Raw genomic sequence first — 17108 nt, forward strand, 5'->3', positions numbered from 1 at the left:
TAGAATTTTTTTCCTTATTAGACTTATCTGTATTTTCAAATATTTCTACAAATTTACAAGTAATCTTTTGTAATAAGAAATATTTGAATAAAATTCAACTTACCTATTTTTGGTAAGTTGAAATGAATAGGTTTTGAAAGTCTTCAAAATGGGAATGAAATTCATTTTTCTTTTGCCAAACTAAAAGCATGTCTCCCTAATGAATTTCCATCTTGATCTCCAGATTAATTTAAATGACAAGTCTGGATTCGGCTGGTGATTGAAATTATAAGAATTTCCAAGTTTTCCTAATAGATTCCATTGATCTTCCAAATTATTTCTACCCCCGTTGTAGTCTTGGTGATCCTCAGTATTGCCCTTTATGGGGAAGTTTTATTTTAACAGGTAGATTTCCCAGATAAATCATGCAAGAGTTACATCGCTGTACCTCACACTATCTGAGACTCCAAACTGATCAGCAAAAGCTCTACAGCCTGAAACCTGAGAGCAAATGCTGACTGCAAGACTTTCTCTTTCAGGATGATGTCATCACTGTGCTCAGCCGAGTGGATGAGAACTGGGCAGAAGGCAAGTTAGGAGACAAAGTAGGCATCTTTCCCATCTTGTTTGTGGAGGTACGTGAGTATCAAGTCTACACCTGATTCGAGCTTACTCAGAAATATACATGTGCCCCCGGTGATGCCAGAGACCAACACTTACTTGACAGGAGGTTTATTTCAGAAGTAACTATAGTTTCTTTAAAAGATACCCAACTCTGGCAGTAGTGGGAAGAAATGCACCTCTTCTATTCTGCTGCCAAGAATGTAAATTGGTGAAATCTCTCATATCCAAACGCTAATAAATTCATACCAAGAACCTTAAAATATACACCTCCGTTGAGTCAGCAGTTCTACGTCGGAGAGCTGATTGTCATGAAATATTTATATAAGTATGCAAACACATATGTACAAAAGATACAGAAATGTTCATCATAGCATTGTATATAATGGTGAAAAAACAAATAATCTAAATATCCACTGATGAGGATTTAATGTTTAAAATTATAGTGATAATATGTATATGCCTATTAAAAACAATGGTGGGGGATAATATTTAATATCAAGGAGTATTTGATATTATAGAAAAACTCATGATTTATTGTTGAGTTAAAAAAAATTAAAGAATGCAGAGTTTCAAATTCACCAGATGAAAAACTTCTGGAGATTTGATTTATAACTCTATGAATATACTTAATACTACTAAACTGTACACTTTAAGATAATTAAGATAGTAAATTTTTATGTGTGTTTTGTACCACAATAAAAAAGCTACATGAAACTAGCTTTATAAATATATATGTGCATATAAATAGAAAAAGAACTAGAAGGACACGTACCAAAATATTAACAGTAACAATAAGTAGATGGTGAAATTCAGGATGATTTTCATTTTCTTCTGTCAGTTTGTATTTTCTAAATCCTGTGAAATGAGCATAAGTGTATTACTTCTGTGGGATTTTTTTTAAGCTCATTTATTTTAAAAAAATCAGGAAACATGCTAGGCCATCTATCTATTTCTCCAGAATAATAATATAACTCGTAGTCCCTGACCCCACTAGCCATGAGCGTCACCCTGGCTTGAAGCAAGTCACTACAAATTTAAGAGAGGTTTCATTGTTTAGCCATTTATTGGGTGCTTACTCTGCAGAAGCATGAAAAATGAGTTTTGGAGAGCTATGAAAGAAATTAAAGGTGTGGTCTCTCCTTCTAGAAGGGTGGGATGAAAACAGAACAGAGGCATAGTTTGGGGAAAGAGACCAATTCCTCCACTCATAAAAACCAAAGCAGTTGTGAGTGGATGGGAGCCCAGAGCTCGGGCTGGCTCTCCAGGTTCTCTGTACCTCTACTCCATCCGTGTTGAAGGAATGGACAATTAGAGGGACAGATGGGAAAGGGTCCAGAAAAGTTGTTCTTTTTACTGTCTCTGTCAAAAGATAATCTCATTTCTGATGCTCTTTTCTCTTGCTGGGACCCCTGCAGGCACATCCATCCAGTGCTTTCCACCTGTTCACTCATTTTATAAGGCTCGGTTAGAAATCCACATTCTCATGAAATTTCAGCAATTAGTTGAACACAATGGTTTCTTTCCTTTCTGAACACCTGACAGGTGTGTTGGTTGTACTTCACAAGCTAGCATAACAAACAGAACAGGAATTATGTAAAAAAAATGATAATAATAATTAATAAATAAATAAAAATCAGCTTGCTGAGCAAGTGAAAAACCTTGGATCCAATTCCCACTGAGAAAAAGGAATGAAGGAAAGAAGGATGGAGGGAGGAAGGGTGAGAGGAAGAAAAAAGTATATTGCTTAACAAATCCATGAATGAAAAACTATTTGAAGGTGGCCAGAAAAAAAAAAATTAGAGGACAAACCATCCAGTATGACCCTGTCCTAAAAACATTCAATCATTCAACTAATTTTTCAGTGGGAGCCTGCTATGTCAGGTCCTGTGCTAAGTTCCAAAGACACACACAGACAGATATGGGTCCCTACATTTGGAGACTACAGAGTTGGATGTTCAGGTAACTACAAGTGTGCTAATGATGTGAAGAGTGAAGCAGGAGGAAATATGATGGGTTATCTTCTGGGGTGGGAAGATAATCAAGTGGTTGCTCTAACTTACCTTGGCTAGGGGATCAACAAGCCAAGATCTGACAGATGATTGGAATTACATAAGTATAGAGGGAAGAGCATTGGGGGCAATGGAGGTATCTTATGCAAGAGTCCTATAACACAAGGAAATGTAATGTGTCTAAGGGACCAAAAGAATGTCAGAGCTGGAACTTAGAGAGTGACAGAATAACAAAAATTGAAACCATAGAAATAAATGGGAGGCAGGTCACTGATGGCTTTGTAAACCATGCTATAGAGTCAGAAGGGTCTAGGTTATGCTGCTGTAATAAATAGCACTGAAGTCTCCAGCTTAACAAAGAAAATGTTATTTCTCACCCATGGTGTTTATCAAAGGATGGTAAGAGTTTCTGCTCACATAGTCATTCAAGAACCCAGACTAGGTCATCTTATAACTTTACCATCTAGAACATGTGGACTTTTTCATCTCCACAGGAGGAAAAAGAGGGAGTTATGTACCAGCAATTAAATGCCTCAGCTCAGAAGTGACACTTCCTACTCCCACGCATAGCCCATTGCCCTGAACTAGTCACATAGGTCCACCTGACTGCAGATTAGATGAGAAGTATGGAGGAACACATGGAATACTTGGGTGAATATCCTCTGTGCCATATCATAAGAAGTTTGGATTTGACCCAGAGGTCAATAGAAGCCTTGAAAGGTTTTAAGTGAGGCAGTGATTTCCTCAGAAATCACTTGTTACTTAATGGGTGTTCTGAATGCAGTGAGAAGAATATTTTGAAAAGGAGGGAGAAATAAAACAAAGAAACAAAGATACCCTTTAGGAGGCTATTGCATGGCTCAGTTAGCATATGATTGTGGCTCAGAATAGTACAGAGGAAACAAGTGAACAACACATTCAAGGGCCTCTTAGCAGATTGAACTCTAGAGATATGGGGATCACAGAAGTGGAGGACAAGAGAGAGGAAGTGGTCAAGAGGTGCCTCGCTTTCTGATTTGTGTGCCTAAGTCAGTAGTGGAGCCATTTGCTGGGTCCAGTAATCTTTGCTGAATAGAAATAATAATGATGACTGGGAGACAATGGTTAACTCTCCATAGACAGAGATCAGCTGTGATTAGTACCCAGCTGGAGACGTACGAAGTGTGGAAATTCTTGCATGATCTCCTGCATTCATAGTTCTGGGGTGGGAAGGCACCACTGATTTTATTACCCATTTCTGAAACCCCCTTTTCCCAAAACTTTTACATTTAATGATTATTCACTTGGATACTCTCCCTACCACTTTACCTCTAAAATTAGTGATTACAAGAACCCTCCAAATTATCATCAAACTAGCCATTGCTTCATTTGTTCTCCTAATTGCTAGGAGGGGAAAAGATAATCAAGTGGTTGCTCTAATCTGGGAACCTGCTTTTCAAAAATTACTTGAAATCTAAATGGAGCTTTTTAAAGCAGTACTTCAATTTTGACTCCAGTAATTTCATTAAGACTAGCACTTGCTGAGAACTCTTTAAATAAGCTCTGAATTACCAGGGTTTTGCAAAGCGATTGGAAGGAAGAAAGGCTTTCTTATGTGGGTGATGCATTTTTTTTTACATCAACAGGATTTTTCCTGTTAGTGTGTCATTTGATTTATTGAATTGCACCTGCATAAAAGGTGGTAAAGCAAACACTGAGCTTATGCCATTCTTGTCAGGACTTCTCCAACAGGGCCTGCCTGGGTTATGCGAACCTTGCTCAGCTCAGTGAACCTCAAGGATATTGTTTCAAATGAGTGGGTGCAAATCTAAGAGACCTGCAACCCTTCCCCAGCTGAGCTATTAATCACACAGGCAAAGGAAAGGGCTGATGCAGAGACTCCTGGGACTCTTTGTCAATATTGTGATAGAAAAGCCAATGGTGGTACTCACCTGGGGGCAGAGCAATGAGGTCAAAGCAGAAAAAAAAATGACTAATTATAGTTTTGGATGGCTGCAAAGAACATTACTTATTTAATTCAAAGAGTATGCATTGACCTCTTACTGGGTGAAGCATGGAGGGGCAGGTGCTCTGGGGATAAGGCATTGTCCCTAATCTAGGCTGCCATCAGAGCCTGCCTGAATAGTTTCAGTAACTTTGAATTTGTTTTCTTACTTCTGTTCTGGAACTTCTCAATAATAACCATAATGAACTTTTTGGTTTATTTTATTTACATAAAGTTTGCTCTCTCTTCTTGGTGTCCAATTCTATAAGTTTTGATAAATGCATATACTTGCATAACCATATCACAAATCAAGATACAAAATAGTTCCAACACTTCCCCCAAGAACCCCTCATGCTGAAATTCCTTGCCCATCTTTCAACACCTGGCAACCTCTAATCTGTTTTCTGTTCCTGTATTTTTCTTTTTCCATAATGTCATATAAAATGAGTCATAAGGAATATAACTTTTTGAGTCTGGCTTCTATCACTGCATAAAGCATTTGAGATTCATATGTTATTTCATGTATCAGTAGCTCATGCTTTTTTGCCGAGTAATATTCCATTGTATGGATGTATCAGTGCTGGTTTATGTCAATTGTTAAAAGACCCTGGGGTTGTTTCCCATTGTTGACAGTTATGATTAAAGCTGCTTGATCCTGCATGCTTGAGAAAAGAGGATGGTAAGTTAGAGGCCAGTTGCTATAAATATTTCCATACAGTTTTTGAGTGAGCATAAGTTTTTATTTCTCTTGAGTAATTACTTAAGAGTGACATTGCTGGGTCACATGCTAAGTATGTGTTTAACTATAAGAAAATGCCAAACTGTAACATGAGCTTCTAAAAACATAAATCAGATCATGTCGCTTCTCTATATAAATCCTGCCAAAGGCTTCCTATTACACTTAACATAAAATCGGAGCCTCAGAGGCGCTTAGTGATCTGTCCCCTGCCTCCCTCTATGACCCACTCTTTACCGCCTCCTCAGCTACTCCATTCCATCCTTCTGTCTCTTTCTCGTCTTTTCCTCCAACAGGCCAAGCTCCTTCCCTCTTTAGAACTTTCCCACTAGCTTATAATACTTCCACCTGGAATGTTCTTACCCCCATTTTCACATCATATTATCTCAGCTTTAATGTCACCTTCCCAGAGTGTCTCCTTTGACTTTCCAGCCTACCACAGACACTTCCCTCAAATCTGCTCTTGTCTTGTTTAGTCGTCTACATGCTGACTCTGTCATGGATGTCACTCTCTCTAGACCTCAGCTTCCTTATCTTTAAAGTGGACATCATCTCCCCGAGACTTGAGTTTTTCACAGTAGTCAAGCTTCACAAGGTGAAAATTATGTCTCTCTTCAAATTTTTCCCTCCAAGCTATTTAATCCTCTATGAATTGTCTTTTAAAAACTTCTTAAGTGGAAAATTTTCATCTTACCCCTGTAGTTGAGTTTCTAGATTAGAATGGTACATGTGGATTTAGAAAACAACTGCTGGCAATTATAATAAAGGGGATTTAAGTCATTATCCTAAAATTTCCGTTAATAAATATTGAACCTTGTCTTGTCAACCCGTTTCACATTTCCCAAGGAAATAAGCTCACCAGTGTTCCCAGTGAGTTGAGTACTCAAAAGATACTTGTGGGAATTGACCAATAGGGTAGAGAAGGCAGAGGGTAATTCAGTGATGTGCTGGAACTGGCTGGTACTAGAGCAAAAAAAAAAAAAAAAACAAAGCAGGGTATTACATTTTCAGGAATTTTGTTAGTCAACTGGCAGGTTGGTAAACAGATCATGGCTTTTACTTTTTTTTTTTTTTTTAATGAGAAGTGAGTCACCAGCACACTGCTGACTGCAAGGTATAGAACAAGACAGAAAGTGAAGAGATGAGAGAGTATTTCAAGGAAGTCGTAAAAGACAATCAGCATAGAAATCAGGATCTCCAAAATCATTTGCCTTCTGGTTCAAACATTTGTTAAATGTGTGAGTTTGAGCAACTTCACTCACCCACAAATACTCACCATACAGTCATTCTGGGATACAGGACAGTATAATATATATATAAGGTCCTTGTCCAGGAAAGGCTCACAGGCCAGTGGAGAAAGGCAAGTCAACCATTTCAGTATGGAATGAAGAACTCCCTGATGGGAAGCACAGCGGCTGCTGGAGCCCTGAGAAGGCTGAGCAGCCCACTCTGGGGGTCTGGGGGGTGGGATTCGGAGATGACTAAGGCAGGCAGAATCCAGGAGGTAAAAAAGGCTGAATGCAACGGGGAGAAATGGGTAAAGGAAGAGTACTCCAGATGGGGAAAGAGTATCGCGGGTCACTTTTAAACTTGTGGACCACAGTAAAAATACCTACTTTGCAGGAGAGCTGTGAGATACTGGCACGTTGATACAAGGTGAGAGCTGTGAAGGGACCGCCCTCTGAACCAGTGGCCAAGGTGGCACCTAGCCAGGCATCAGACGAGCTTAGATGGGACTTCACTACCACCGAGATCAGAAAAATTAATTTCTCACGGGACCTTCTGTCTTTTCAGCCAAACTTCACCGCAAGACAACTGCTAGAGAAGAACAAAGGGCGCCCGTCATCCCGCACAAAGAACCTGTCCCTGGTGAACTCATCTTCCAGAGGCAAAGCGACCAACACGCCCACCCTCCGCAGGGTCCCAGGATCCAGGAGGAAGGCACCGGGACAGTTTTCCATCACAACAGCCCTGAACACCCTCAACCGGATGGTCCACTCTCCTTCAGGGCGCCCTATGGTGGAGATCAGCACTCCAGTGCTCATCAGCTCCAGCAACCCCTCTGTGATCACCCAGCACATGGAGAAGGTGGACTTCCCTCTCAGCTCTGCAGCACAGGTAGGAAGAGATCCCTGGGAAGAAGGGAAACTTGGAGGTAGACAAGGGATCCACCCTAGGTCACAAGTGATGTTTGATGCTTAGTCCTTGCTAAGCCTCCGTAACCCATGAATATTAACTAACGTAATAAGTATTGCATATTGGAACTGTGTATGTGATCTCATTTCATCCTTGAATAGCCTGTGATTTAAGTGGTAGTATTATCATCCCCATTTTAAAGACGAGGAAACTGAGACACAGAGAGCTTAAACTACTTTTCTATTCCATGCTAAGTGCCATCCCATGACTCCTGTCCCTTTGAGAACTTCTCCCCAAGGAGATGATGGATTTCCCATTTTCCGGAAATGATTTTGTCTTATGTCAGACTCACTGTCCCATCCTCGAGCAACGTATTAGGTATCACAAAGAAAGAATGCAAAATATCTACACATGACTGAGTGTTCTCAGGACTGACCACATGGGTTTGTGGGACCCAATCCCAAATGAAAATTCAAATCCCTTGCTCAAAATTTATTAACAATTTCAAGATGGCAAGAGCAGATCATTAAACCAAGTGATAGCCCTGAATGTCTACATGGGTCACATACACATGAAGCCAGCTTGGGTGATTTCATATGGCGCACCTAATGAAATAATGCATGTAAAGTACTTGGCCCAATGATTCCTGGCACATACCAAGCTCCCAGTAAGCATGAGCTCCTAATACTATTTCTATTGTTTAACCCTGGTCACTAAGTAGCCCACTGAAGAGAGATAAGTCAAGGTGCATTGTGGCAATCCAGAAGCTGAAGGACTTCTATCAGAATGTGGCTATTTAGGTTGAAGGGCACTTTAAAAGATGAAGGAGCAGAGGTATGAAGCAAAGTAATTAAGAAGAACTGCATGATGGGTGTTCAGCCGAAAACACTCTTTGGAACCACCGCAGGTGGCAACTTGAAAGGACAAACCACAACTTGCTCTGATAGATTTTTTTAAGAAGCTGTAAATCTTGTTTTCAAACATGAATTTCTACCTTGGGATTAGATGGCTTAATTGGACTCTAATCCCTTTTTAACAAGACAAGGAGGAAGAAGAAAGTCAAGGGCTCCTCAAAGACCTGTGTACTGGTCTGAGAGGAAAACAATCACGTCCTACACCACTCTGTATCTTCTACCACTGTCTGGGTTGCTAAGAGGCTGGCTGCTTATGGGATTCTCCCCACCACCTGTGCTACACACGTGTGCATCCACATGTTCTCCTCCGTGTACATCCTCTTTGCATCAAAAGTCGTAAGAACTTCTTACACATGCATTCCAAACACTGTTTTACTAGCACATACATGCTTTGTGCTCAAAGTTCTTCTTCCACCTCTCTCTCTCAAATAAGGGCCTAATGACTCATAATTAAGCCAAAGAGTCACAGAATATTTTGAAACCATTCTTTATATAGAGACATAGATATATAAAGTACAGCCCACACTCGATAGAAATAAGCTAGCTCACTCAGCTGTGAGTTGGCTGAAAAAGATGTAGGCAAGAATCATTTTCCCTGTGCCTTTTAAATTCTTTTTATAATTTTTAATCTTTTTTATGTTAGTTATACCTAGTGGGGCTCATTTTGACATATTCATGGCTGCATATAACATTTTTTCTCCATTTCAATCCCCAGTATTTCCCTCCCCTCCTTCCTCACCTTGGTCCCCTCTTCTACTCTATTGGCCTTCTTTCCATTTATTTTTTTAGTTGGTACATTATAGTTATGTATAATGAATTAGAATGCATATTCATACATGCACATAGCATAATTTGGTCAACTTCCTCCCTTAGTTCTTCTCCTTTCCCTCCCTCCTTCTTAGTCCTCCACTTCTACTTTATTGATCTCTTTTCTGTTTTAACAAGATCTCCTTTTTTAATTCCTTTTTTCTCTCTAGCTTCTGAATATGAGAGAAAACATTCCACCCTTGACTTACTTAGTCTGGCTTATTTTACTTAGCATGGTATTCTCCAGTTCTAACCATTTTCCAGCAAATGGAACAATTTCATCTTCTTTATGGCTGAGTAGAACTCCGTTCTGGTTATATATACAGCATTTTCTTTATCCATTCATCAACTGATGGACACTTGGGCCGGTTCCATGACTTGGCTATTATGTGCTGCTATAAACATTGGTATGCACATATCTTTATAGCATGCTGATTTTAGGTCTTTTGGATAAACAACAAGGAGTGAGATGTCAAGGTCATGTTGTGGTGCCATTCCTACAACCTTGAGGAATCTCCAACCTTCTTTCCAAAGTGATTGTATTAATTTACAATCCCACCAACAATTTATTAGTATACCTTTTCCCCCACATCCTCACCAGCAATTATCATTATTTGTATTCTTAGTAATGGCCATTCTAACTAGGAGAAGATATTCCTGGACATTTACTTTATCTACAGAGAGGCTGAACCAGAGTGGGAGAATCCTAGTAGCATTCAAAGCAAGTATCATTCCTTTCTAGTTTTCACAAACAGTGAGAATTACAAAGTATGGGCTTTCCCATATCCCATTCCCAGGGAACCTCTGTGTGGTACTGACCGCCTTTTCTCAGTTCAGATGGTATGGATTATAAATATTTACATATGTTTGTCCAGGTGTTGTCAAAATGCCAAAAAGAAGCTAAAAATAAGAGAAATGTTAAACAAATGAGAAAAAAAAAAAACAGTTCCCCTGCTTCCTTTTTCTCTAACATCCTCAAGAGAGCTGTGGTTGGGTCTAATTTATGACATTCCCCTTGCTTTCCCCAAACCAACACCCCACACAGTTCTTGGACCCTAATAAGTGCTCAATAAAGTAAATAATCAAGACTTTTGATTTAAACATCTGGGCAGTGGTGACAAACTTAGGGAAGACTGGAGAAATAATTAATTTCCTATAGAAAGAATACTGATCAGTGGGACTCTTTCAATTGGTAAATATCCATTAAGATAGGTATGGTGTGCACACCTGTAATCCCAGCTACTTGGGAGGCTGAGGCAGGAGGATCATAAGTTTGGGGCTAGATTTGGCAACTTGGCAAGACCCTGTATCAAAATTTAAAAATAAAAATAATAAAAAGGTCTATCTAGGGATGTAGCTTAGTGTTAGAGCACCCCTGGGTTCAATCCCCAGTACCACAAAAACAAAAAAACATAATCCATTAAGTGTTTACATTGTGCTAATAATACTCATAGTGCAGACTAGGGATTCTACTACCAAAATAACAAAACATTAATAATAATCTCAGACTTTACTGAAGTCAATATAAGATGGATAGATGGATAGATGATAGGTAGCTGACTGACATCAATCGGCAAAGTCTTCTTTTGCTGCCAGCCTCCTAAGTCCTGTTCTCTATCCATAAAGTGTGGTGTGTGGTAATTGGTAAGAATATATTAAATTGCTTATCAGCAAGGAATTTAAGACCCCCAGAGAGAAATAATTTAGGCAAATTCATGTAGAGTCTGGATTGACCTTAGAACCATCTGAATCTAGAACATAAGTTCTTGGCACTACTCTATGCTTTCAACCAAGAACCACATCAGGGAACATCCTTAGGCCGCTGCAGTTTATCCTAGAAGTCTGCAGCCTCCTCTTCTTTGTTGTCTTGTTTGACTCTTTTTGACTTCATGACTTTCCAGCTTCCTCTTCCCAGCATGCCATTCAGTAAAGAATTTGTCCTGTCTTTGGCACCTGAAGAGGGTCATCACTTTGTTCCTTAATGAGCTACACAGCTCTCTTCAAGCTTTCATTGTGTGTGGTGGCAACAGCACTAAGAAGAAGCTGTTGCTAGCAGGGATATAAAAAATAAATGGCTAACTGTAGTGGGGTTATGGGTTCCTAAAGTAAAATGAGGAGCCTGGTGGTAGCCACAAAGACTCAGGAGGTGCAGAGACTCAGACACTAAGAACCTAAGGATGAAGGTCTTTGACACCTCTCTAAGGAAAAGAGAGAAGAGAGGCATCAGACCCAGAGTTTGGGGCAAGCTATTGCCCATTTCTAAGTCAAATAATATTGTTCTTACTATGTTGTTTGGTGATAACTGGTATCTTAAAAGTGAGATCAGTTTTCTGTTCACAGAAATGTATAAAGATTTTTAAATACTTTGTTTAAATTGTAAGGACTTTTTTCTTAATCGGGACAATAGTAAGTTAATCAAGGTACAAGTTGGGATGCAATGCACATTAGAAAACACTGATGCCGGTGGCACACGCCTGTGATCCCAGCATCTCAGGAGGCTGAGGCAAGAGAATTGCAAGTTCCAAGCCAGCTTCAGCAACTTAGCCAAGCTCTGAGCAACTTAGAGAGACCCTGTCCCCTGTCTCACAATAAAAAAATTAAAAATTTTTAAAAGGGGATGGGGATATGTCTCAGTGGTTAGGTGCCCCTGGGTTTAATCCTTGGTACCAAAAAAAGGAAAAGAAAAGAAAACACTGATTTCAAATAAATACACGTAAAACTAGAGCACATGGGTGCTACGGAAGCAGAGAGGAGCACAGTCTGTTAAATTTAGTCTCATGATCCCTAAGATGAATATTTGACTGTTAGTCTCTTCTTTGATCATGTAGCAAAATGTCCAGAAAATTTCTTTTAGAAAGTTGTAAAGCATACCTAGGGTCTTCGGACTAGACCCAGGGAGATTAGAGAGTAAGAAGCCATTTTTCTGAAATCATACCAGTTAAATAGCCTGGCTTCCCTCCTGTGGTAGAAATAAATTTAGGATTGTCCTCAAGCCTTAAACATGCCAAGTGTGGTGGTGCACACCTGTAGTCCCAGCTAGTCAAGAGGCTACGGTTGGAGAAACACTTGAGTCCAGGAGTTTGAGACCAGCCTGGGTTATATCCTAAGACCCCATCTGAAAAAAATAGTCTTTTAACACCAAAGAATTGGGAATGTTATATTCTCATAAAAAGAAGCCAGAGCAAGGAATTTTGTTTTCCCATTGTCTTCATGTCTTCCTACCTGGAGGAAACCACTTGACACTTCTGGGTAGAACATTGGGAAATAATATCAAAGATGAACTGCCACTATGGACGGAGAACAACTGCAGTGGAGAACAATTCAGGGTGAGGACTGAAAAGGCTGCTTAGGCTCCATGGAAAACTGGGGTGGAGGAGGTTAAGGAGGTGGAGTAGATTGGCACCAATGTAGTTGGCCTTTGGGAGAGTCCTGGAGGTTCGCTGCAGGTCCACACTGAGAACGGTGCCTCAGAAAGAGAAAGAAAGTAAACTGCACAACATATGAGTTAGAAAAGAAGTCCTTCAGCAATGCAAGGCCCCTTTAGGGGAAGTCACAAGTACAAGATTCCCCCAACACCTTCCTAGTCATTCTAAAATTGGCTTGGTTCAAGACGTGGAGCCTCTGAACCCATCTCCCATGCTCACAGAATAATGAGGCATTCTTGTTTCCAGTAGCTGTGAGCTTCCAAAGGGATCCTGCTCCTCAGCATACCCTCCCCTCCCTTCCCCCTTCCTGCTCTACTACCAGACTCTCAGCTCTCGCCTTCCACCTCCCTCCTCCCACATCACAGGGTAGTGGAACAGCTACACAATCAGGAGGCTGTCTCTCCCTCACCTCCCACGTCCAGCTAGTCAGCAAGCTCACTTTACCACCTAAATAGCGATTGCTTCTGTCCATTTCACACCACTTGCCTTAGTTTTAGTGCTTATCTCTTGCCTAGACAATTGCTCCAGCCTCCTACTGTTCTCCCAGAACCGTGGTCAACCACTGCACCTCACCCCACCCAAACCCTCCTACCCTCCTCCAGTTTTCCAATCATGGCTGCCATAGTGACTTCTTGAAAACCCAAATCCTTTCAGCCACTTTTCTTCCCCAAACCACCAGTGGTTCCCAATAACCCTCACAAGCAGTAATACCTGCTGTTTATTGAGTGGCACCTAAAAGATGGTTTACAAACATTACGATCATCCTCACATCTCCTCATGGTAGGTATTGGTAGGTCCATTTCACCAAATGGGAAAACTTTGAGACAGGAAGGTTAAGTAACCTGCCCAAAGCCTCAAAGCTACAGAGTCAGGTTTTGAGGGCAGACCTATGTTCTCTTCCTTAAATGAGTTATTGATATGGCATTCTAGACCCTCCACAGTATGGCTACAGTCCACCTTCCAGCATCCTCAGCTACACACACACACACACACACACACACACACACACACACAAATGTTGCTAACATTTCTAAGCACAGTTTATACTAGGCCACCTCATTGCTTTTTGCCCTTGTGCCCAACACAATGCCCTCATTACTCTGAGCAATGAACAAATGTTTGTTGAATAAATAAATGCAAATTCTCCTGAAATTTATTTTTCACAAATTCACTTGTATGGATATAATTTAAATTATATCCATACACTAAGCTCTGAATGCATACCATTTCTTCAGGAAGCTCCACTGGCTACACCTCCCTGGCAGAATTAATGTCTCTCCTCTGTGTTCACAACACAGTGTCTATGCTTCTGTCGTAATCAATCTATGGTAGAACATATAGCATCACTTTCTTTGTACTGTAAGTACCACGTGCATATCTTATCACCATGCTCACTAGATTGAAAAATGCTTAATGGCAAGGGTGCTAATTTATTCACTCAAGTGCTGTGGAGTTTCTCAAATGCCTCTTGTTTCTGATTACCCCCAAAACAAGAGGTAAGAGAGAGAGGAAATGCTGTATAAGGAATGCAATTCCCTCCCCACCCTCTTCCATCCCATGTCGGGATGACAATGACAGGTCCAAGCATCTTCCCTGGGCTCCTGGGAAGATGAGCTGTCATGCACCATAGGGAATTCTGAGGTCAACAGAACTAATTCTCCTTTTAACCCCATATTTATAATAGTTTGAATAAAGTAATTTCTAGGAGTTCTAACTATTCCAAGTTCAGGTCCTCTCTAGGGGTGTTCCTTAGTCCCCAACTTCCATAGGGGTCTCCCATCACAACTTGATGGTTCAGGGCTGCCATGAGAGATGGTTTTTACTTATAATTAAGATAAATTTTCCCCTTTAGACACCCTTTCAGTAAAAATTTATATTTAATATTTTTAGGTAATCCTCCCTCTATGGCAATTTACAGAGCTAAATTAATCTTATATTCTTTTTTTTTGCTCTTTTTTTTTATTGTTGGTCATTCAAAACATTACATAGTTCTTAATATATCCTATTTCACAGTTTGATTCAAGTGGGTTATGAACTTCCAATTTTACCCCTTATACAGATTGCTGTTTCACATCAGTTACCCTTCCATTGATTTACATATTGCCATTCTAGTGTCTGATGTATTCTGCTGTCTATCCTATTCTCTACTATCCCCCCTCCCCTCCCCTTAATCTTATATTCTTATGTCAATATCTCCCAATTTGAGCTTACTAATACTGCAAAGATGCAATCATCTATATCCAGTATGTAAAAATGCAACAGGACACATGAGTTAGTTTCATTTTGATTTTCTGATGCTGGGAATTGAACCCAGGGCCTCATACATGCTAAGCAAGCACTCTACCAGTGAGCTATATTCCCAACCCTTTTAAATTTTATTTTGAGTCAGGGTCTTGCTAAGTTGCTCAGGCTGGCCTTGAACTTGTGATCTTCCTCTTTCAGCCTCCAGAGTAGCTGGCATTGCAGGTATGCACAACTGTGCCCAGCAATATTTTGGGTTTTTAAACATCTGTATTGCAAGGGATAAATGGTGGTGGTGAATATTAATAAACATATAGAAATTTAAGAAACATATTGATCCAATACAAGGAAGGAGTTTACCTCATTTGGATCCCATTTGAAGAAATCAATTGTGACAACATTTACAAGACAAATATGGAAACTTGGACACTACATATTTTATGTTTTAAAGAAATTTTGGTTCATTTTTTAAATGTGTGATAGTGGCATCATGATTATGTTAAAATATTTAAAAATAGATATTTACTGAAATGTTTATGGATGATATAATGTCTGGGCTTTGCTTTAAAAATAATACTATGGGACATCCAGCAAATGAGGGAATATATGTGGGATAATATAGGATCAAGAGTGAAGATTGCTAAGACTGGGTAAGGAGTCATGAGGGTTAATTATGTTATTCTATCCACTTACATGTATTTAAAAACTTTTTATAAAAAGTTTAAAAATATACAGGATCAAAGAGCAGTCTAGCAATTGATGGCCAAAAATTTTTGACTTCCATACATTTAAAAAGTAAAAACAGTATCAAAGTGGAAGCCAAACATTTTATATCCATTTTCCACCTTTTGATTTTACCAGTCTATCTGTAGGGATTATTTCCATGTTTTGAAACTCAAGCTCAGAATTCTTACTCATTCCTTCAAAGCTCCACCACTGGGATGGGAAGAGGCATCTGTATCTAAGGCTGATATGGTTTCTTCTTCATAAGACTGATCTCTAGGTGGCTCATGATAGTTCTTTTCCCAGGGGGCTCTCTAGTTTTTTCCTGCTTTCAGATGTCTGCCAGTCAACACCGGCTGAGGCATTAGCTGATAATTTATGGAACAGTTTAAGGGTCTGCCTCTATCCAGAGCATACATTCTTGAAAATCCAACATATTTTAAATACCTATGAGGCCCCATAGATAGCACTTTGGGGCAGATAAACATGATGTGGAACACAGAGCTTTGAAGCGAGAGGTGTCCATTTAAAGCAGTCTCCCCACCTCTTTTCTGTCATAATTCTTTGAGACTACTCAGTCTTAGAGTGCTCTGAAATATTGTGATGAAAACTTTGAAATAAAAGAAATTTAATGCAATAGTACATGTCTCTCTCTCTCTCTCTTTCTCTCTCTCTCCTCCCCCCTCCCTCCCTCCCTCGTTCTCTCATACTTTCAAAAACCAAAATTAGATCTTGTTTTGTCTTTTATTGTACAATCCAATGGTTTTTAATATATTCAGAGGGTTGAGCACCTATTGCCATAATCAATTTTAAACATATATATTACACCAAAAGAAAAACCCATCCTCTTAGACATCACTTCTCTTTTTTTTTTTTTTTTTTTTTTTTTTTTTTTTTTTTTTTTTTTTTCAGAGTAGAAATTAGAAATTTATTAAAGGACAGAAGAAAAGACTTCTCCCGGAGGAAGAAAGGGACCCAGAAGGTGGAATCCAGTTAGCGGGCAATGTGTTCCCCTTTTTATAGGTTTGGTGATGTAATGTAGGTGGGAAGGGTTTGGGACAAAGGAGTAATCTGGTCATTTCCGAGTCAAGTTTGCTGTTCATTAGCACTTCTTTGGGATGAGCTATCTCCAAATCTGTTGGGGGCTGTATCCTGGGCTTCATTAACATTTCTTTGGGATGGGCTGTCTTCGAATCCGTTGGGGGATGTTCATTAACATTTCTTCCAGGTGGACTTTGGCCTAGGGCCTTTTAGGAACTTTATTAACATTCCATGAGTTGTCCTGTTTTCCCTGAGTCATTCCCAGCATGGCCTCCATTTTAGATTTCACTCGATATTAGACCCGATTTACCTAACTACACTGACTACCTAACTTTAAATCTGGCTTCATTCCCCCCTCTAATTTGGGAAGCTCCTTACTGCTGTAAGGAATGGGGGCGAAGATCTTTCTGGCTTCTTCAGGCTGACAAAAGGGGCGATGTTGGGGCAAGCAGTTTGGAGTCCCCTTTTAAAAATCGGGTCTATCGAGTG

At 39.8% G+C, this 17108-nt stretch overlaps 1 protein-coding gene across 2 annotated transcripts in view; it reads left to right on the plus strand.

Annotated features, from left to right (window-relative positions):
* Sh3rf2 (SH3 domain containing ring finger 2) overlaps positions 1 to 17108 on the plus strand; it is a 134071-nt gene that overhangs the window by 53781 nt on the left and 63182 nt on the right. For both annotated transcript variants that reach the window (XM_026384473.2, XM_026384474.2), the window contains exons 4-5: positions 519 to 614; positions 7127 to 7450. In XM_026384473.2, coding sequence (XP_026240258.2) covers positions 519 to 614; positions 7127 to 7450 — 420 coding nt within the window. The remainder of the gene's footprint in view (positions 1 to 518; positions 615 to 7126; positions 7451 to 17108) is intronic.

Source organism: Urocitellus parryii, chromosome 1, assembly GCF_045843805.1.
Source record: "Urocitellus parryii isolate mUroPar1 chromosome 1, mUroPar1.hap1, whole genome shotgun sequence".
In the NCBI taxonomy this organism is placed as follows: Eukaryota; Metazoa; Chordata; class Mammalia; order Rodentia; family Sciuridae; genus Urocitellus; species Urocitellus parryii.